We start from the raw sequence: 23,220 nt of genomic DNA on the forward strand, positions 1-23,220 counted from the left end.
GCTCAGTTTGTATTGGGGGGAAGGGGAAATCAAATTAAGTGAACAATGTTTGACCAAGAAGTTGATCTCTTTATAGTTACAGTGTAGAAATGTCATCTCAATAAACACCTTCAAATTAAAATGTCACATAATGTCAGTCTCTCTAGGTAAATCAGACCAGACAATCAACTCTACAGGAAGATTAGAACTACACTTTATTGAGATAGGCTATAATAACAGAACCTTGCAAGTCTAACTCTGCTGCCTGAATTGCTTCCAAATATTACTTTGTTTTGCAGAATTACAGAATGATTCTGCCCCCTTTGCCTATGTAACAGTCCTTGCATATTTCCATCAAGGTCACCTCTCTCTCTACATGTAATTGCATAAGTTCAAAAGTTAAAACAGTGCAAGCCAAGCATGGTACCAGGTATAGGGTACAATTGTGGAAAGGTACTTCTAGGTACTTGGTTCATAAAGCTATATATCAATTATTGTGGTGTTTCCTCTTTAACGCATGGTTTATACTTGTGATCAACAGCTTTGTCAGGCTTTGGGTGCTGTCATATGATATACCCAACCCACCTGCCAAAGTAAAGCTGGTAAGAACTCATGTGAGAACTCTGAAATTTCATGAGGTCCCATGTGAGATTTTGCCACATTCATGTGATTGAATTTTAGGGGATAATGGTTGTATTTTTTTGGAGGTAACAGGTGCTAGGCTGCCTACAGATTCCATATTGCTGACTTCTATGGTAGGAAAACAGAAGGGTTACCAATGGAATATAGTGATTTCTGGGCTCTTCTTTAAATTCCATGAATAAGGAAGGAGAATTGCACAAAAAAAAAAAATTATGTGGAAACACTCACTGTTTCTGAGCTACATAAAATGTGTATGCCTTTTTTACTTTATCTGATTAAAATTTAGTAATCATGTTTAGTAAGATTTGGCATATGTTAATTTCTCTTCCTTTCTATTTTCTTTGTTTCCATTCAGGCCTTGAATAGAGGTATTGCAGCTGTTAAGGAAGATGCTGTAGAAATGCTAGCTAGCTATGGGTTGGCATACTCGCTCATGAAGTTTTTCACAGGTCCGATGAGTGACTTCAAAAATGTGGGTCTGGTTTTTGTCAACAGTAAGAGAGACAGAACAAAAGCAGTTTTGTGTATGGTTGTAGCTGGTGCCGTGGCTGCTGTATTTCATACCTTGATAGGTAAGTCTGCTTCACAATTGCTGTTGAAATTGTATTTCTGCTCAGATGGTTGGCTGACCTATACTACTTTGTATGCATCCAGTTTCCTTAGGTATTTGTCCATTATAATTTTTGATGGAACTGAGACTGCCCTACCCTTTAGATTTTGATCAAAGCCATGTCTCTTGGCTGAGGGTATCTTCATGTTGTCACCAGTAACAAAATATACCTTATTTGGGTTTCAAGCTTGTTCCTGACTCATATCTCTGTCCAGCTATTTAAACAAGATGAAAGTAGAACTATTGAAAAACTTTGTGCTTACTATGTCAAACATCACTAACTAAAATTCTTAAACCAATGGGTTGTTTAAACTATCTCCACAGCCTATTCTAGTCTTCATTTTGTAATAATAATAAATTTATAAGTTGAGGGAAGTTAGAAGAAATTCAGATGGAGTGGATAAAAAACAGGCATTAAACCATTGAAATGAAGGGACTCCATGTTACAATATTGGTACAGTATTGGTATCCAACGTTGGTACTAAGTAACATAGAGGAAAGAATGAAGTACTATTCACTCATCTGCACACATTTTGCCATAACGTTGATTTATTTGAAACCATTTTAGACTGCCTTTTAAGGTAAGGCAAAACCTCAAGGTCGCATACAGAATTAAGAAATTAAAAACAAAACTTGCTAAAGCATCAACAATTAAACATGAAAGATAAAAACGAGCACCCGTGCTACATAAGTGATAACATTCTTATCCATGTCATGCATTTCCTCAAATTATATTAGTGTGAGAAGATTAACTGATGAAGCATTGAGGTGGTGTGCCACATTTGATGTGGTAGCTTTCATCATGCTAGTATGAAATCATTGTTTTTCAAAATCGCTAATGCCGACAGTTGGTTAGAGAATGCAATCAGAATCACTTGGGGATATTTGTCAGTATAAATTCAGTACTCAGTTACTTGATAAGATCTTTGAAAGCAACTAATATTTTACTCAAAGAAAATTGGTACTCTGGATTCAACATAATTTTCCAGCTTAATCCTGAATCTCTTTTGGTTTCATAAATATATTTCTTAGAAGAACAATAAAATATTTTTAAGGGCAGTAATAACTTAGAGGATAGCAGCTTTTTGAAAGATACGATTAGCTACCAAATCTTATGCATGTATTTCAGTGCTGGTTTGTACCATAAAGCATTTGCCCCAGCTCCCAAGAGAACAATTGGGGAGCTAAGATAGGACAATACCATCTTCTAGTGACCCTGGAAGACAAGGTGGATGAGAAGGGATAGAGAGAAGAGTGAATGAGCTGATTTAAAATCAGTGAAGAAGAAAAAAGGAAGTAAACCAGCTATGAGGGACACATCAGCTGACCAGCATCTTGAGTTCTAGTCCTGCCTTTGGTATGAAAAAGCGGCTGGGTGACCTTGGGCCAGTCACTCTCTCTCACCCCAACTCACCTCACAGGGTTGTTGTTGTGGGGAAAATAGGAGGAGGAAGGAGTATTAGGCATGTTTGCCGCCTTGAGTTATTTATAAAAATAATAAAGGTGGGATAAAAATTAAATAAATAAATAACTGGGAGTGAGGAGTGAACACTAATGGAAAGATACAGTGGTAACTCATCCTGAGACAAACAAACAGTGGTGGCAAAACAAGACAGACAGGTGGGAGGAAAGAAGATTCCAGACAATAAAAGTGTCCCATGGCTTATCATGAGTAAATTAATCTTCTGGGAACCAAGATAGGTTTACTTGGGTTTATCTGGTAGCAGCTAGTGTATTCCAAAGCGATTGGCTTAAATAAGCTGCATGTATCATTAGTACAGTGTTCCTAAATAATTACCTGTGATCGTATTTTATTTGCTTTTAGTCAAGGGCTTTTCTAGTATAATATACAAATGTACCTAAGAAAGGAGCATAAAATGTCTTCATTCAATTCCAGTTACACCATCTCATTCTCCTTGCAATCCCAGGAAGAAAAACTGCTGCTCTTTTTTGTTTTTTGTTTTTTTGGCCTACTAAGCAATGAAATTTTGTCCATCAAAAACTGTAATCATCTCAGGTGGAAAAGAACTCTTGTCACTTTTTATCCTAAAACACCCAAACTATTAAATATCACTGCTATTGCTACTTATTATTGTTATTCAGTAGTACTCCTGTGTTGTTGTTATTATTGTTATTGTTATTATTCTGCAGCATATAGTGATCTGGGATATTACATCATTAACAAGTTGCATCATGTTGACGATTCTGTGGGAAGTAAAACACGCAAGGCCTTCCTTTATCTTGCAGCTTTTCCTTTTATGGATGCCATGGTGAGTCTGCAACAGAGATTACTATCCTTGCTCTTGGAGATCTTGTAAAATAGGTAGCTTTTTTTTTTTTAACTCAACTATGGTTTATTTAGCTTCCATAGTTGGTTCCAGGAAAGTCAATTTATTCAGTGCAATCTCAGTCTCTTCAAAGACTTCTGTAAAAGCTTTTTTTACAAAGACAGCTGCCTCACTATATCTTGTTTATTTCATAAGTAATTATTACATAAACCCTAGATTTAATGGACCTTACTTGAGTGGACTTTGGATACGGTGGTCAAAATCTGTCCATACACTGTACGTGACTGTGCATTTGTAAAATTCTGTTTGGATTTAATGGTCGTTCTCCTTACCAGGCACTGTTTATCCCCACAGTCCATTCAGTTGAGGACTTATTGTAATTTTGAGAAGTTAACTCTCTCCAGTTACTCTGGTGACACTCTACAACTGTCATCCAACAGATGTCCGTGCTCCACCCTCTCAGTTAGATTAAAGAGCTAACTTATGTCCCAACCAGTAATCAAATAATTATACATAATTTATTGATACTAATGTTTAATATATATCCATATCCATCGTTCATTTTGTAATTGACTTATTTGCATGCTTGTGGAAAATGCCATAACCTTTTCTAACCATGCATCTCCAGATAATGATGGTGTGTAACCCTTGTAATTCCTGACTGGTGGTCATGCTAGGGAGGATAGAAATTGTAATCAAACATCCAGGAGTTCAAGGCTAAACAATGTTAACTTGCCACGATGTAGGGAAAAGCACAATTTGCACTGGAATCATTTTCCCATCTTAATACACAATATGGTGAGACCGAGTTCATACACTGGTGAGGAGAGAGATAAATGATGGCTTTTCATGCTCCAGAGCCACTTCAGCAAATGCTATGGTTGTGCAATCTGTATTTATTTCACTGGTATTTCAAAAGTAAAAGTCATCTCAATTCATGATCTACTATTTTTCTTCCTTTTGTCAGGCTTGGACACACGCAGGCATTCTTCTGAAACACAAATATAGCTTTCTGGTTGGATGTGCCTCCATTTCAGATGTCATTGCTCAGGTAAGAATTTGTTCCAGTTACAACTCATTCTGCTTCAGAAAATGTCCAGTTAAATCAATACCATTTCCATGTTTGAAACAGTCTTTGTTAATTTATATGTTTGAACATGCATGAATTGATGCTGAAGTTTCTGGGCTGCTGGTTCCTGGACATTGGCAATAAGGAACTCACACACACACACACACACAATTATTGATCTTTATGTCTATAATAAGCATCTACTATTATACTGTAATATTATAATTACAGTGGTGTTGCTTAGCTCTTTTTTGATTGTGTCATAACAACCGGTAATGACTCATGTAAATGTTAAACAGTGCTAAAATGGATGCCATTAAATATACTTTTGGCTGTATTTAAACTAATACTATATTTCAGCCTTTACTTTTTCCTACTACTTTCTCAGACTAATCACACAATTATTTTTGGATGGGAAAGGCAACACAGAGAAACTTGCTCTGTTAGTTTTCAATTGCGCCACAGTTTTGTGGCAAAAAACTTCAAGTTACCACATCCTGAATAAGGATTACCTCAAAATTTCTGTTTTAACAATCTTTTAGGTGCGCTTCATTTTTGTTTCTTGCCCAGCACTCCAACTTAACAGGTTTTCTGTCCTTAACATGATATTTCAGCCCAATTAATGCTTTCATATATACTAAACAATATATAAAACTAAGGGGAAAGGATTGCAATATATCCATTTAAATATTCTATTAAATCCTAATCACTCTCAACCAAGACATTACCTCAGTTCACTAATTAGCCCACATTGATGTTATTTATTTTTTCATTGGAGACATGCAGAATGCATCGAGATTCACATGCATTAGCTGTGAATTGTAAAGTTGTCTTGAGAGAGTCATCCAAACTTACTTTATTGGTTATATTTATTTGAAGAGTTGCTGTTTGCAATTAAAATAATTATAAGAAAGAGAAAGCTAGCAGATGGAAAGGAAAGACACATTGATGATTATAGTTCCATTTCTTTAGCCTTTAAATACAGTTGCTAAAGCTACTGGGGAAACAATTAACTCTACTTTTCATCTGTATCATGATTACTTGTATAGTATATTTTTACTTCCCTTAAAGGTACACAACAACCCTGTGAATCAGGGAGAGAATAATCAGGATTATCTTGACCCACACAAATAAGCAGAGCTTTAAATATGGGTTATATTCCACCCTACACCAACACACCAGCCAGACAACTAACACAAAATGAATACAAATTAGGGTTCAAACCAACTCTCTGTGTAAAAATATGTGTTCTGTTGCATAATTTATTGCATGTACTCTGGTTTCTCTACAGCTCATATAAAACCTGATATGCTTTTTACATAACAGTATACTATGATTTTAATGAAATCACTGATTGATTTAATTAAGCAAAGCTCCTCTGTTCAGCCATTCATCAGCAATATTGGGATAACATACAGGTCTGTCTTGCAGAAATGTTTTAAAGGTTGTTGAAATAAACATTCAGTCATCTTGAATGCTTACATTGTTACCTAAACCTTTTCTGCTCTTGCCATTTATCTCACATTATGTGTTTTCAAATATCCTTAATAAGTATGACATTATAAAATGGTGCATGGAAGTAGGTGACATCTACATCAATGCAACTGTTTCTTTGCTCTCCCTCCTGCCCCACCTCCAATCATTAGGTTTTCCTAATTTATCAGCACCACCACTTTTTTTCCCATATTTGTTCAGGAATTTTTTTTTACCATCGATTATTTAAAACACTTTCTGATTCATTTCCCCAACTGTGTCTACGCCCACAGCTTCTTGGTGAAAAAGTTGGCCACATTTTCCCAAATTAAAATGTTGGTTTCTTTGGGTACAGTTGAGTAGGCAGGAACATCTACCTTAATCTTCAAATACTTCTTTATAATAAAAAGGAGCAATTTCTCAAAAACTGTGATATGCATACAATGAAATTGATCATTAAGTGTTACTCTTTGTTATCTCTTATGAAGGCAGCTAACGGACCAAAAATGCAGCAAGTCAATATATATCGTCTGCCTTTAGCAATTTAAGGGGAGAGATTCCTGAATAATAATTAAGACATATCTCATGTTTGGCAAATGATGCCCCAAATAACTTAGCCTTCTGACAGTCTTGAGTGTTCCTAACTAGTCTTCCTCCTCTTTTTTTACTTTTTTCTGGATAGGTGGTTTTTGTGGCAATTTTACTACACAGTCACTTGGAATGCCGAGAGCCTCTCCTCATCCCAATCCTGTCTTTATACATGGGAGCGCTTGTCCGGTGCACCACATTATGCCTGGGTTACTACAGAAACATTCATGATATTATTCCTGACCATAGTGGGCCAGAGATGGGGGTAAGTTTGGATACATTAATATGTTAACTATATAACTGCATCCAATGCATCAATTTTGCATTATAGAGTTCACACTCCTGTAATGCTGCTTTGGATTTATTTTTTAAAATATTGTCTTACAGGGATAGAGTATTGTAACGATTTTTTAAAAATTGAGAAAACTAGTCATTCCTGTTAGCTACTAAACACCATGATTGCAAAGGACTTTTTAAATGTACTGGATGTGTGGAGAGAGGGCGAGTTTGTGTGTATATTAGAAAGGTATTGTGCCTTAAGTTTAATTGGTGTTTTGCTATTTGAATGATTAGAAAAATGTAACTAGAAAAATATTCCAGTGTAAAAAAATGTTACAATAGTGAGAGATCAGTTGTATCTTGGAAGCTGTCTGTAAAGATGCCTGTGGGCTTTTGCTGAATACAGCACTACCACAATTACATACTCACAGCTTGGCAATAAAACCTACTGGCTTCAATGTAACTTCAGTGGAACTTAATTCTCTTGTAGTTTCAGCAGCATATGTCAGGCTTGATGTATAAAATGCTGCTTGATCATTCTATACCGATCATACCCACTGTGTGGCTTTGTCTCCTACATATCTCTGAAACCACAGTATTTCTTGTGGTCCTGTTTCCAATATTTTTTGTGTCATTTTTGTTTGTGTTGATATTAAGAAACAGAGACACTCAGCACTGAGCCAAGGAAATCAGCATAGAGCTAAAAGAAATGCTGAACCAATACTGAGCTGATGAAAGCCGTTAATCTTCCAGGATACCTCTTTGCAGAAAAATGTATGAGAATAACTGTTTTTTAAAATACTATATTGCATAATTCTGGAGCTGCAGGCAGTAATTTTAATCAACTTCTTGAACACTTCTCTCATGAATTAAATGCCCAGGACAGTAATATCCAAATTTCATGGACAACATGGTTAAGAATCTATAGTTCCTTTTTTGATCTATAGGCTTAGGAGCTTTTTAATACTACTTTTTACTTCTTCCTTGAAGTATTCTGAGCATTTGTAAAACAATTTCTTAGCTCTTCTGTTGGCTGTGCTCTAGCATTGTGGTTCAGCAACACTGACTGTTCTCATTTTACCTGCAGGGCGATGCTACAATAAGAAAGATGCTAAGTTTCTGGTGGCCTTTGGCATTAATCTTGGCCACTCAGAGAATCAGTAGGCCCATTGTGAACCTCTTTGTATCCCGGGATCTTGGTGGCAGTTCAGCAGCTACAGAGGTATGAATCCAGTTTGCTTTGATTTTCTAATATTTGTTCAGAATCTGTATCAATGCAGAGAACGTAGATCTGTCTTCACAAAACAGCTGTGTTTCCTCCCCGTCCTTTAACAACCCATTGAGTCAAGCTGTTGAAGATGCATTAACTTCCTGTTGGTAGCTTTCCTGTGCTAGTGGCTCTGAGTTGTGTCAGATTTATTTCCTGCAGTTCCTAGCCACCCTGGCTTGACCTGCTTTTCTTGTTCCAGATACTGCTAGGATCCTAGAGACCTTTCCCCTTTGAAAGACTTTCCAACTAAAATCGTCATTAACTCTTTTTTTTTTTATTATTTAGCTAAGGGTATGCTCTCCTTGGATATTCCGGGTAATTTTAGCTCAGGAAATTCAGCCTGTTCTTCCTGACTATTAGGCACAGGTTCCTTTTCGTCTAATGAATAGGGATGCACAGCACTTTTTCTTTTTTCTTTTCAGATTGAGGGTTACACTTGGTCTTTGCAGGTGGGCCATGTTTTCAAAAGTGTGTGACCAAAGAAATAGATAGATGGAGATCAAAAACCACATTGGATTTATTGTATATGCCTGAAAGGAAGATTATGAATTTTACCCAAATAATTTGAGCTGAGTAATCTTACCTTTGATTTGTGGGGAATATGGGATAATGTCATGCCTCCCCCACCACCTGCACACCCTCCCTGAGCCTTGCTGCACTCTCACTGTGCCTCCCCGGCCACTCACGCACCCTCCCCGGCCACTCGCACACCCTCCCCGGACACTCATGCACCCTCCCCCACCCGGCAGCAGCCACTTACCTGCCTGCCGACTTGCTTGTAAACCACCTGGGTCTTGCAACTTCTGGCCAGCTTCCCCACTGACTTTGGTTGTTGGAAGCTAGCAGGAAGTTGGGAGGAGGTGCTCCCTTAATGACTCACGATCCTCGCTTAATGATGGCAGTGGGGACTGCACGGACTGCCATCACTAAGGGATGCGGTCATGTGACTTCGCACTTTACGACTGGAAATTCTGGCCTCAACTGCCGTTGTAACTCGAGGACTACCTGTATAGAATAGCTGCTTTTAAGGTGATGGACCATACTGCTCATTGTTACAGCACATCTTCTGCAAATTGAGGAACACGGTCTAAGAGCAGACTAATAGTTATAATCACATCTATTATAGCCTTAATGACAGCTTGAACATGTTTATCCAGATGACTTCTGGTATTCGTATGTAAAATGTACACAATTAAGAAGCATGCTGTCAAATGCATTTTTTCTCTAATGGTAACTAGCCTGTACATAGCTTTATACCTGTATATATCACACACACAGGAAGAAGTACAGTAAGTTTCCAGTGAATAATTAAATCCAGTATGTGACTCTTGCTAGTTGTAAAGAGGATCAAGAAGTTACATGAGGCTCTGAAACAACCTTGTTTCCTCAGCTGCCAAATTCTGAGGCTGTTTCCTGTGAGTGGAGCTGCTTCAGATATGATATGATCCCATATGGAGCAATGTGCATATACATTTCCTAAGCACATGAGGAGGAATTGAATAAGATTCTTTTTATTACTATCTTCTGAAGGTACCAGTTCCTCAGGACAGTTCCATATGGTCAGCTCCGTGCATAGGGTCATGTTGTGAATGGTACAGGGCTTTAAATTTCTTTACAGCACTCTGCAATTTTAGGCTCTTTATCAATATATGTCCTGTTCAGACCATGCACCAAACCAATTCTCAATAAAACTCTTTATTAAGAACTATTTACAATCAATAAGTCCTTAGAGAAAGACTGGAGCAATCAAGGCTAGACAATGTAGCAAGGCAGCACTAGGTATTCTCTGGAAGTGGGACTGGATCCAACTGGAACACGAGGACTGGAGACAGCAGCTCTTGAACTGGAATAAACCTGGAACAACACAACATGGGATGGCTGGCTCAGTGGATCTGGATGCAAGACTACAATCAGCAAACTGAAGAACACGGAATCTTGGGCACAGGACTCGAACTCAGGGCAAGGCTGGACTCGGCTGGAATCACCGGACTGGACCGGACCTCTGGAGAAGATGGGTAGGACCTAGACTTGGAACTTAGCACTGGGCTAGGCTGGAAGCCCCAGACTGGGCTGGATTCTCTGGGCAAGAGACTCCAAGCAAGGCTTGGAACTCAGAACTCAACTTGACTCTGCTGGAAACCCCGGACTGGACTGGATTCACTGGACAGGAGATCTGGAACAAGGCTTGGAACTCATGATTAGGCTTGACTCGGCTGGAAGCCCTGGACTTGGCTGGTTTCGCTGGGCAGGAGACTTGGAGCAAGGCTTGGAACTTGGAACTAGGCTGGACTTGGCTGGAAGCCCCGGACTTGGCGGATTTGCTGGGCAGGAGACTTGGAGCAAGGCTTGGAACTAGGAACTAGGCTGGGTTTGACTAGAAGCACCATGTGTGCCACAAACTCAGATCCTGAGCAAGGTGAGCAACACCCCCTGAAATCTGCAGGGGTCTGAGAAGAGTGGCTGTGGTAAACTGCTGAGGGCAGTGGCGCAAAAAACCCTCGACTCAATGGTGCTGCTGAAAGCAATGCAAGCTTTCGAAGCTGGAGGCAAGGCACTGGCTGCCAGGCTCAGGCAATGCTGGTTCCTCAAATGCAGCGGGCACGAAGATCCCTTCCTCAGAATTCAAGACTGACGCTGTTTCTTCCTCGGCCACAGTCGCCACTTCTGAAGTTGGTAAGGAATCTTCTTCTGGAGCTGCAGGTCTAGAGGATCGGTTGTCTCTGGCAGCATGCTGCCTGCATTGCTGCCTTTTATCCCATTCCTTGGCGTGCTTGGAGTCTCCTGCAGCCAATTGGGCTGCCTTCTCCATTGCACGTTTTTTAGTGCATCTCTGGTGCGTGCTGATTGGCGTATTCAAATCCCCTTCTGGATCTCGCCCAATCAGTGTCATGGATTCTTCCCACTCCGCTGAGTCATGCTGGAGTTTCGTTTCTCCAACTCTAGCATGATAAGTTTTTAATTCCTCCTCTGACTCGGAATGTGAAACTGAATCCGAGTCAAAGGCAGGCCTGGTCCTGACAATATATAATAATCACAGTGCTGTGAATTCAGTTACTTATCATGCACTAGAAAGGAAAAGGTGCCTGAGATTTCATGAAAATCTTGGATATTTGTATACCATCAGCTTAAAAAAATAGCTACAGATACAGATTCAAAGCTCAGATGCTGAGAATTCTGCCCCATTTCCAAGTCACGTACATTTATAGGATCAGTGTATATGTGTTGGCAGATGCTGGGAAAGCCTTTAGCCCAGGAGAGGTCAAAAAAGTCACACACCAAGCATTTCTATAAAAATAATTTATTTACAGAAAACAAAACAAAAGCAAAACATATTTAAAGGACTTAGCTCCCTTGGAGCAAGCCTTGCTTGCCTACATTGCCGGCAGAGAAAAAAAAAGAAAGAACAAGTCCGGGCAGGTTTCCTCCCCCAGGTGATTTGCATGAAGCACGTGAGAGGAGACAATCTAATACAACCTTTTAACCCGGCCAAAATGATTAGGCACAATAGCAGTCTTAATCTATTAGTAGGAAAACCTCAACACTCCCCTTTTTACACTACAGATTAAGATGCATAACCAATCTTCTCTGACAACTTTATATGTCTTTCCATTCACATTACTTTACCATTATCTCCCCTTTGGTTTAACAGAAAACTACCATTCTTCCTGTGTTTTTCCAAACCTAGGTTGTTATAATTCCAAGGCTTTTTAATGTGAAATGGCTTTTCATGCAGGCTTCAAAATCAAGCCTTTGTTTTTCTGTTGATGTGAACAGCAGCAAATCATCAACATAAATGCACAGATACATACAGCCTTGTTTGTCCTTCTTCATATATACACAGGGATCTGCTTTTCCTTTTTCAAAACCAAAATTCTGCAGTTTTTCATCTACTTTTTGGTTCCAGGATCTAGCAGCTTGTTTTAACCCATAGATTGACTTCTGCAGTTCACAGACTAGATTCTCCCCTTTTTCATAGCCAGGGGGTTGCTGCATGTATAATTTGTGATCTAAATCTCCATAGAGAAATGCAGTTTGAATGTCATAGTGGTTAACTGACATTCCTTTGAGTGCAGCAATTTTTAACAGTAATCTGATTCACCTTTAGTAACTGGTGCAAAAGTCTTGTCAAAGTCTAAGTCTTTCCTTTGAGTGAACCCTTTTGCAACCAACCTTGCTTTATATTTTTGGATTTTGCCATCGGCATCCCTTTTCAGTTTGAAAACCCACCTACAACCCAGACAGCGTTCATTGGGAGGTAGATTTACCAGTTTCCATGTTTTATTTTCTTTCAAGGATGCTAACTCCTGTTGCATAGCAGAATGCCAATTTTGTGCAATCTCTGGTGGTAAAGCATTCACTTGTTCTAAAGACTCAGGTTCTGTGAATATGTGAAAAGCCTTTACTGTTTCAGCCTGAAAACGTGATGGAGGAACGCCTTTATTACTCCTCTGAGATCTGCAAGGTAATACTGGGCTTAAATTTTGACTCCTATCACTTTCCTGAGAAGCATCTGTCTCATCAGACAGATCTTCAGTTTGCTTTTCTGGTTTAATGTCCTCATCAGGCAAAAGATCACCATCAGCAAGTCCTTGCTGTTCTCTTGTGGTGGTCAGATCAACTGGAGAGCTAGAATTTAATCTCCCCCAGTTTTGTTCAGCAAAAGAAGCACTTTTGCTAATTATTAATTTCTCTCCCATTATGAACCTGTAGCTCCTCTGGCTTTGTTCATAGCCAACAAAGATAGCTTTCTTTGTTGTGGGGCCTCCTTTCCTTCTCTGCTGTTTTGGAATGTGAACCCAAGCAGTGCTACCAAACACTCTAAGATGGTTTACCTTTGGTTTCACACCATAAAACAAATGGAATGGAGTGTCCTGAATCACAGAGTTATACAACCTGTTCTGAACATAAGTGGCAGTCGATATTGCCTCTCCCCAGAACTTAAAACATAATCGTGAATCTTTTAACATGCATTCCATCGCATTTTGCAAGGTTCTGCCCTTTCTTTCAGCAACACCATTTTGCTGAGGGGTGTACGGGTTAGAAAGAATTTGTTCTATCCCCTTTTTCACTAGGAACCTTCTGAATTTGTGAGAAAGGTATTCTCCTCCTCTATCACATTGGAGTGCAGATACAGGCCTAGGGAATTTTCCATTTGCCCATGTCACAAAACTTTTAAATTTCTCAAATGCCTCATCTTTATGTTTTAAGATGTAGATAAATGTGTATCTTGAGAAATCATCAATGATTGTCATTGCATACCTTGCTTGTCCAAGACTTGGAGCAAAAGGACCAATAATGTCAGAGTGTACAATTTCCAAAGGTCTACTTGTAACTCTGTCACTGTGCTTACTCACAGGAGCTTTTAGTGTTTTGCATTCTTTGCAAACTACACAGTCTAAGTATTTATCACAGGGGTTTATCTTTAGGTCAGCACACAGCTGTGGCATTTGTGCTATATACTTGAAATTAGCATGACCAAATCTCCTGTGCATCAGGTGTACACATTGGTCATGATATGGCGTGTTGCCAACTGCAGCCTTGTAGCTTGGCTTCCTTGCATTTTGCACAATGTACAAGGAGTCTTAACATACCAGTAGCACACAATTTCCCATTTTTTCGTATCTCACAACCATTTTTCTTAAATGTTATGATATACCCTGTTGCAGCCAATTGTGCCACAGATAAAAGGTTTGATTGTAAATTTGGCACATACAACACACCTTTTACAGTTTCTCCTAAGCAGGATAAATACAAGTCACCTTGTCCCATAATTTTGGTCACAGACCCATCAGGCAAAGATATACTTTGTCTTTCAGTTTTAGACAGTGACACAAAAGAGCTTTTACAATTACATAAATGACAACTGGCCCCAGAATCTAACACCCATACATCAGAATTACCCTTCTCAGCAACCTGTGCAATTTGGGTTGTCTGAAGAGCCTTCTTCTGTGTTGCCCTTGTGTTCTTCTTCTCTGTCTTTCTACTCTTGGGTCTCAAGGTACAGTCTTTCTGCAAATGTCCAGCTGAACCACAAGTGAAGCATCGCTGGCTTGCTAGCTCTGTGGCCTCAGGTTCCTTTCCCTTCTTTTCCCTCATTTTCTGGTCTTGCAGCTTTCCAGAAGAGATGGGGGGGAATCTTTCTTCTCTCTTCTCCCATTCAGCGAGTAAGCGCTGTGTAACATACAATGGGGTGAGGTCTGCTTCAGGCATAGCCTCCAGGGTACAAATCAGCGTGTCCCACGTTGCATTTAGTGAGGACAGGAGGATATATGATTTTGTGAGAGGTGTAAATTCCATTCCTCTCTCCTGCAACTCAACAAACAGCTGCTGAATATAATGCAGGTGCTCAGGAAGGCTATCTCCTTCTGCAAGGTAGGCTCTGTACAGCTTTTTCGTCAGAGTAACTTTACTCCCTGCTGTTGCCTTTACATATAAGTCTCTCAAAGCGTCCCAAAGTTGCTTTGCAGACTGCATGCCTCGCACGTGGACTAGCTGATTGTCCTCAACTCCCAAGATAATGGTGGCTCTAGCCCGCTCATCCTGTCTCAACCATTCAGCACTGGAATTTGGGGGGGTTTGCTCACCAATTGGCAGCCAAAGATTCTCTCTGCGAAGATACATTTCCATCTTCAGGGCCCAATTCAAATAGTTGGTCTCTGATAGGCGCTCCAGAGGCATCGCTGAGGGCTGGGAGGTAGCCATGGCTTCTTCCTTCTTTTGCAAGTCACCTCAGCTAGCTTCTAAGTCCTGTAGACCGGCAGTTGCTGGAAAATCTCCAGGTGGCTCCAAAGAAAATCTTCACAGGTCTTTGCTACCTGCCTTTAAATTGTGCACGAGGTGTGGAGCTGATCTCTCTTTTCTCTCTGGGTTTTACTGGGCTTACTGGGCCCATAACCTGTTGGCAGATGCTGGGAAAGCCTTTAGCCCAGGAGAGGTCAAAAAAGTCACACACCAAGCATTTCTATAAAAACAATTTATTTACAGAAAACAAAACAAAAGCAAAACATATTTAAAGGACTTAGCTCCCTTGGAGCAAGCCTTGCTTGCCTACATTGCCGGCAGAGAAAAAAAAGAAAGTAAGAACAAGTCCGGGCAGGTTTCCTCCCCCAGGTGATTTGCATGAAGCACTTGAGAGGAGACAATCTAATACAACCTTTTAACCCGGCCAAAATGATTAGGCACAATAGCAGTCTTAATCTATTAGTAGGAAAACCTCAACAATATGTACAACCCTTATTCTAGCATGATATTTAATAGAATTTTGTTTCATAGGAATGAAGACCTTTGGAGTTTTATCTAATATACGTGTACTTCAAAGCAATATAAAGAAGTGGAATATAGAACTGAGTTATATAGGTGAACTTCAGGCATGTACTTAATTGAACAGTTAACTTTTACTGCCCACAAGTTGTGTAATTTTAAGCAACCCATCTGGACATGCTTTTTGTTGTAAAGGCAAAGAATGCCTTTAAACATTCTCTTGTTTAAATGTTTCTCATCTTGTCAGCTGAAAACAGACTTTATTAGTGTCTATTGTTCGTGTGTTCTGTTACTTTCTGTTTCTGAAAACATTGCCGAAAGAGAAAGCGCTGGTAGCAGTAACCATTGGAAAATCCTGGCATACAAGCAGAACATACTGCGAATTTAAGCTTATGAATGCTGCTGGATCTACTTGACAAGTGTTTTATTTCTCTTATTTTGGGCCCAATTCAGTTGTAATGCCTCTGATCTCCTAACCATGATTAGAATTTGAGACACATGCTGCTGGCTCAGATGCTTCCTTGATCCTCTTGCATGCAAAACAGTCTTCAAATATTTGAAAAAAAGTCATCTATCATTCCAGAGTACAGAGTAAGCATTTAAGTCGCAGGAAGTTCTGATTGAATGTCAGAAAAAGCTCCCATAGTAACAAAAAGCAAGTTGAGTGTGCACTCGTTCAACCTGAGAGGTGGTGGGCTCTTCTTCACTGGCTGTATTCAAGCAGAGGGTTGACCACTGTCTGCGTTTTTTTAGTTTGGATTCCTGTACTAAACATCTTCTTGCAATCCATTTCCCTTTTTCAAATGCAGTGCTATACTTGCACAAATAAGCATGCTGGGTATCACAATATTCGTATTTGAGGAATGTCCTTCCTACAGAAGTGTGCCTCATGCCATTACTTTTCATGAGGCATATTCTTTGCATAGAATAACTTAGTCAGCAACCCTGCCTTAGAATTTACTTCTAAGTCATAAGATTATATTGTTAATTTTTTTAATGGTTTCCTTAAAGCAAAACATGAGATAAAATTTGTGCAGTGGATTTGAAATGGAAGAATAAGGTTTTGAACATCCACCATGGGATGGACAACACAGAATGTTTTTCAAAATAGTTTTAATGTGATTAAGAAAAATCTGATCAAGTTGCTGATTGCAGAAGATCATGGGTTCTTGACCCTTAAGCCAAAAGGTGTGTTCACTATCTTTAAAGAATCTTGAGATGATCCTGGCAATTATGTGTGTGCTCTTCTTATATTTACTACTTAAATTCTAGATTACTAGGGAGCTATAGGTTGGATTTGATCCTCACTGCAGTCACATCTGCTTGTGTTTCTAGTCGTGACTGCCAAAACATAGTACATAGTCTCAAGTCGTTATCTATGAATATTGTTCATTCACTGAAGATCTTTTCATTATTGAGTACAGCATCCTCAGTGTTTTATGCAGCTGAGCCCTTGCTTTCCAGCTCAGATGGATCTCTCGCTGTTCTTCTAGATGCAGATTAGCATGATTCTGTTGTATTTGTTCTGAGAAATTCCATGAAAATACAGGATTACAGAATTAGAAAAAAAAAGTCTTGCATTGCATTGGAATAGCACCACAAAGAAGTCAAAACCAGACAAGATGCATCTGGACCGAATGTATGGAATGAGCAGAGTGTGCCCAACTTTTAATCATGTGTTGGAAGCCATATTCAAAGAAAATGTCAAGAGGGGCTTTGGGGGGGAATCATTAGATTTAACTAAATTAAGTTTAGTAATGAGTTTCAGTTTTGTGCTCTCTCATGTTCCAAGATGGTTGTGAGAAGATCAGAAGTTCCTATTGCCATTTTCAGTTAATCACATTTTAGTGTATCATGAATAGACTAAATTGTGGTGGAAACAAAACAACTTCATAAAACAGTTAGGCTTATTTCCACCACAGTTGTGAATAGTGTCTCTCCATTAACAGCTTGACCACATTTCACTGGAAAGTGGTCATCAAATCAAGAAGGTTCACTGGAAGCTGACGAAGTATATATTTTTAAAGCAGTTGCAGTTGAGTTAGAATTGTTGCAACTTACTTAGAATTTTTCTACAGCTGAAAGTCATAAACTGGGTTCATGTACTATACTATGCTGTGGTCTGCTTTAACTACTTTTTATTAAATAAGCCACAATGTGCTAAGCCATAAATCATAGTTTACAAACCATAATTAATGAGGTTCACACATATTAAGTCAATATTAAACAACTGATATTATGACTGAGTATAATATGTGAATCCAAGTATTCACAAATGTCCCAGTTTGCATCTACTGTGGTCATGAATTAGGTGCTGGCTTGCCAGTCTTAAAATACTGCTGATCTAACAGTGATAGAAGTATCTGAACATTAGGTAAAAAGCAAGTTGTCTCTGAGGATTTGATCTGTAATCTTCTGTCTTTCCTCCACACCTTAGGCAGTAGCAATTTTGACAGCTACGTATCCAGTGGGACACATGCCATATGGCTGGTTGACAGAGATCCGAGCTGTTTACCCTGCTTTTGACAAGGTGAGCTTGTTTTCTGTGATGAGAGCAAATCCTTAGTTTCTCTCAAATGCAGCTTTGCCAAGAGTGCTCTGTGAGAAATTGGCTTTGTGATGGGTGAGGTTTGCAAGAAATGAGGCAAAACTAGTTTCTGTCAGTCTCATTGCTTTTCCTGATACTAGGTCACATATACTGTATATCCATCTCACTCCATCCTGTTCTGCAGCTCCAAGTTCATAAGCTTATTCCTTATGAACTGATTGGGATATCCCCTCCATACTCAAAGGCAGATCTTCTGTTTGCTTAGGGAATTGTAAGATGGTTGTTCCTCTGTTGTGTCCCTATGTGTCAACAGAGGATGGAGCACAAAGATGCAATGGGACATATAAAGAGCCCCAACAATCTGTGTTGGGCAAGAAACTTCCCCTTCCTCTTACTACGTACCCTGTAAAAGAGCTATTGAGCTTTCTTTTTCCTTGAGTGTCTGACTCACAATAATAAAATAAGAAAATGATGCACAAAGATGTATGTACACGTGCACACTAAAAGTGTGTGTGTCCCTTAGCTTTCTTTTATCCATAGCTCCCTTTAAGAATGACATCATTGCTTCAGCTGTTCTAGCATGCACACTTTCTTCTGTTTCAGAAGCTCCATCTGCCCATGTAGATGGAGGGTGGGTTCGGTGAGAGAGAGAGGAGGGTGGTTTTTTTTTAAACGTTTGCATAGTGATATCTGGAATTTCTTTGTGCAAAACAGAACATCAAGTCACTTAGCCTATATACAAATTATTAGAGTGAATAAAAATCAGGTGTTCAGACCTTCATTTTCTATAGGTTACTTCTATTGCTAATTAGAGGTAGGGTAAGTTAAGATTGCTCTAGTGATTTTAGATCATCAGGGAGAGATGAGAGGATATTTCTCTATGACAACAACTGCTGTTATATGGGTCAGATTGGACTTATAGGTCTCTCTCTAGCAATCTGTTAAATTTTGCCTGGAAATTCAGTAGGTGTATTATAAGAAGGCAGACACACCCACGATAATAAATGCTTATTGTGTTTTCAGCATCCCCAGTAGCATCTTGCTGCCTCAAACTGCAGGGTTGGTTTGTTTAAATTCCCATTAAAGAGTAGGGAACTGGAGATAAGGTGGACAAACAGAGAAGATTAATGATCTCTTAACTAATTTGTACAGCAGTGACTAGCATAGAAAAACATCCTCCCATCTCTCACATGTGTTCTGTTTAGAAGTGGCGTTCAGTGGCAGTAACCAATCTATAGGGTAAGGCCCACTAAGTCAGTATTATCATTTATGCTGCAAAATGTTCAAAGCTATTGTTCCATAGCTACCTGAAAAGCTTCAGTTTATTGAATGGAAGAAATCCAGCCTGTGGCTCAGATTCAGAGGCCTGCATACATGGGGGATCCTAATTATGAACTTTTGCAAATCCATTTCTATAAGCATATGGGATGCAGTTCATTCTGATTCCCATCAGAAAGAAAAGTTATGGGTATATAGAAAGCAGCATCACAGGTTTGTGACTGCTATCTGCAGTAAGCAAAATCACAGCCAACTTATTTTTGCTCCAACATGCAAGCGCAGCAGCATTGTGGAACTAAGTTATTGCTTCCAAAAGCAAAACCTATTTAACTGGACACCACTGCCAGTAAAGAATTTACTTTCTGAAGTTTCCCAATACAAATTTACTCAACATTAAATTCATCTGAAGGAATGCATAAGCAGAGATTTGATCTACGAAGTCTACTGATTTTGCCACTAAACGATAATATGGTTGCTCTACTGAGGATAATGATACTGGTTTTTCTCCCTTTCAACCTAGAACAATCCCAGCAATAAAATGGTGAATACCAGCAGTACTGTCACGGGAACACACATCAAAAAGTTCACTTTTGTCTGCATGGCCCTCTCCTTAACGGTAAGAAGTCAACTACCTTATTACTGCTTTTTAAATTAACGTTATTTTAACCAACTCTCCTTCCACGTTCTTTACAGTGATATACATGGTTATCTGCCCACACCTCCATCCCCATTTATGCAATATTTTATCCTAATCCTCCAGAACTACTGTTAGAAGAATTCCCAAGAGACTGGCCAATAGCCATCCTGGCTGGAAATTCTGTAACCATTGTTCCAGAACCATCGTTCTAGAATCATTTAGTGTTACTTTCTCCACTGACACTAAATATTAGATTTTGGAGCATGAGTACTATATGTAGGACCTATCTTATATTTTTCAAACAGGGCAGCAACAAATATTTGATCTTTCAGCTTAACCTTGCACTCACTATGTTTGGCAATCTACTGTGGTTCTGCTTCTTCATCTTACGCAGTTTGCAGAAAATAATGCTGCCCTTGAGATTATGGATTTGATCTATTCAATGTATTTGAGAATGCCAAAAACACTAAACTCATACAGATATACTGTAATAAAACTGTTGAAAACACTTGTATTGGGTTTTTTTTAATCCAATTGCATTAGATTTGAGATAACAATTTTCCTTTTAAATGGATAAAGCCTCTCATGTGAAGAATAAAAATCAGCTTCAGAATTTCTGCCTCTCTTTGTATTTCTAGCAAACTCTTATTACTGAATATTGTGAAAGTGACATTCTGAAATATAGTTTGTGGTACTCCATGTTTTCAGACAGCTAGATTCTCTTTCAATTGCCACAGACAATCAGAATTCAGATTTACAAGAACTGATTACAAAATGACCCATTTGTATTTTTCCTTATATTAGGACACATTAATATAGGAAGATGTTTTTTCAAAGTCAAGCTATCTGAGTTTATTATAGTGTGTGTTGATCAGCACTGAAGTCAGGACTTTTCCCAGCCTGACTTGCAGATGCTAGGAATTGACCTTGTGTGCAAAGCAGGTGCTTTCTCAGTGAATTATTCCTTGGAATAGAGTTATTGAACTATAGGTGTAAACACTGGGAACTTGGTGTCAAAATCCCCCTGAGTTTGTCCTTTCTCCTTCAAATCAATCACAAGGCAATCTCAGTGAGCAAAGAACAAATAAATACCAGACACAAAGCAACCAGAATCCAAATGAAAGAGACCTGCAACAGTCTTGGAATACAATTTGCACATTTTCATGTCTCACTGATTTCACATGGAAGAGTTTAAATGGACTTAAATCTTTGTCTCTGAAATCTTCCAAGGAGGAATTGCAGTAGCCCTCTTGAGTAAATAAAAATGTGAAAGGGAACTTCATAGTTATGTGACATCCCTACTAATAAATACTTCCTTTTTTACCCTACCATTGTTATATTACAGCACAACATAGTACAACAATAACACTCAAATCTGTTATGAAAAAGTTATCAGCTGAACTCCTTTCAGTACCATTAATCTTCTCATTACCTTCTCTTTCCTTTTCAGCAAGTATGGTTTGGCTATATATTGGGGATTGGCTTCCAAAAATAGATGTTCAGAATGAGTTAGTGCTTATTCTTAATCAAAAGTCTCATTAATCTGCTTAATTAGACAGGCCCTTCATTTATCCTGGAGTCTCCCAGCTGTTCATTATCTGCTTGAAGTCTTTATGATCGTAAATGAAAATGCTTGTGGAAGAAAACCTTGAATAAGTCACATGCAAATGTGTTGATTTCTTCTACTAAATAATATTACTAATTACTGCTTCCTGTTTTTAATGGTTATTTAAGACTGTTTTAATTGTTGGTTTTATTGTACACCACCCAGAGTCACATTCGTGAGATGGGCAGCTATATAAATTTGATAAATAAATACTGAACACTATGTGGAATCCTTAGCTCTCTTGGGAAATTTGGTGAGCTAAATAAAATGCTATCCTTAATATTTTAACAACAAGGTACTTTATATGTACGTGTATTAGACCAGGATAGGTCTGGTTTTACCCTTATAATAAACATACTGTGCCTATATTCTAGTCAAGCAGTCCATATTTGGACTAGTAATCAAACAGACTGGATAGTTCTCAGCTTCTTTCAAGTGTACTTTTAGGAAATAGCGACCATTTAGGAAATTATCCACCCATTACAATGGACTTTCCAATTTTGTTTTCATTTTTTGACGCATTCTTCCCTCGCTACTGCCTTTGCAAAATCTGGAATGCTCCTACCTTTGGAGTTATTCTGAATATATTTATTAGACTACACAATTTGTGGCCTCTCCCATCACCCTACCCCAGAAGTTCCAAGGTTTTCTCACCTTCCAATAAAAACGTTCCTATTGAAGCGAATATTTGTAGCTCAGGGTTGAACTGTGCAGTCCTTGGTGCTCTCTGAGCCTTGTTGTTTTCTTGCAGATGTTTCATTGCCAGACTAGGCAACATCTTCTGTGCAAAGAGGGAGTGGGCCTTGTTTTCTGTTTGTATACCATAGTTTGTCCAGCTTATGTTGGTGGAGGTGGTTGTTCTCTCCACCAACACAAGCTGGACAAACTATGGTTTGTCTGCAGATAGTTGGAAAAGTCCCCTCACTGAAACCTTAAAGAACTGTTGGAATAGAAGCTACTGAGCTAGACAGGAGAATGGGCTGACTTGATATGAACAGACAGATGCCTCTGTTTTCTTCCCAGAGAGAAACAAATAGGAAGAAACTGCATTAGGCAATAACAGTATCTGTTGGACACTGGAATGCTTTATGAGATGGATGTGTACAAGTTGCCATGATAGATTTGTATGTTGAACAGTTTGCATCTGTGCCTAGGCTACTCTCAACAAGTTCAAGCATTCCCAGTTCTGTACTTTGTGTTCTTAGATGCATTTAAAAAACAAAACAAAACTTTTTTTTTGGAGAAGGCTGGCTTTTATCAGCTCTTCTTAGCACTTCTTTTTCTCTTTATGCTGAAAAAATTAATACATGCTGTATTGAGAATATGTGTGTGTGCCCTGCCACATGTATTTCTTCACATGAGAACAGCTGTAGCTTAATTAAATGAAATGATATATATCTTATATGTTGAAATATTTTCTGATTAGTTTGGGGGGAAAGAAAGCCTCTCCAAGTATTTTCTCTATACAGTGGTCAGATCCTTAAAATCTGTGATCTGCAATACATCCTTAAAATCAAAGGATTTTGTGAATTATGGCTAACTTCAGTTCATTTCAGTAATTCACCCTGAGGTCTTGATCTAATACTGAACAATTTGGTCTGAAGATATTTCTAATGCAATTTCCTATTTTTGCTATTTCTTAATAAGTATTTTGTGACACCCCTTAACCCACAGATTGCTATCTAAATTGAGT

General features: G+C 38.8%; 1 protein-coding gene across 1 annotated transcript in view; it reads left to right on the forward strand.

Annotated features, from left to right (window-relative positions):
• ANKH (ANKH inorganic pyrophosphate transport regulator) overlaps positions 1 to 23,220 on the forward strand; it is a 100,187-nt gene that overhangs the window by 66,476 nt on the left and 10,491 nt on the right. The window contains exons 2-8 of the mRNA XM_063298755.1: positions 977 to 1,193; positions 3,383 to 3,501; positions 4,487 to 4,570; positions 6,744 to 6,914; positions 8,016 to 8,150; positions 17,896 to 17,988; positions 19,805 to 19,900. Of these exons, the coding sequence (XP_063154825.1) occupies positions 977 to 1,193; positions 3,383 to 3,501; positions 4,487 to 4,570; positions 6,744 to 6,914; positions 8,016 to 8,150; positions 17,896 to 17,988; positions 19,805 to 19,900 (915 nt within the window). The remainder of the gene's footprint in view (positions 1 to 976; positions 1,194 to 3,382; positions 3,502 to 4,486; positions 4,571 to 6,743; positions 6,915 to 8,015; positions 8,151 to 17,895; positions 17,989 to 19,804; positions 19,901 to 23,220) is intronic.

Source organism: Candoia aspera, chromosome 3, assembly GCF_035149785.1.
Source record: "Candoia aspera isolate rCanAsp1 chromosome 3, rCanAsp1.hap2, whole genome shotgun sequence".
NCBI lineage: Eukaryota > Metazoa > Chordata > Lepidosauria > Squamata > Boidae > Candoia > Candoia aspera.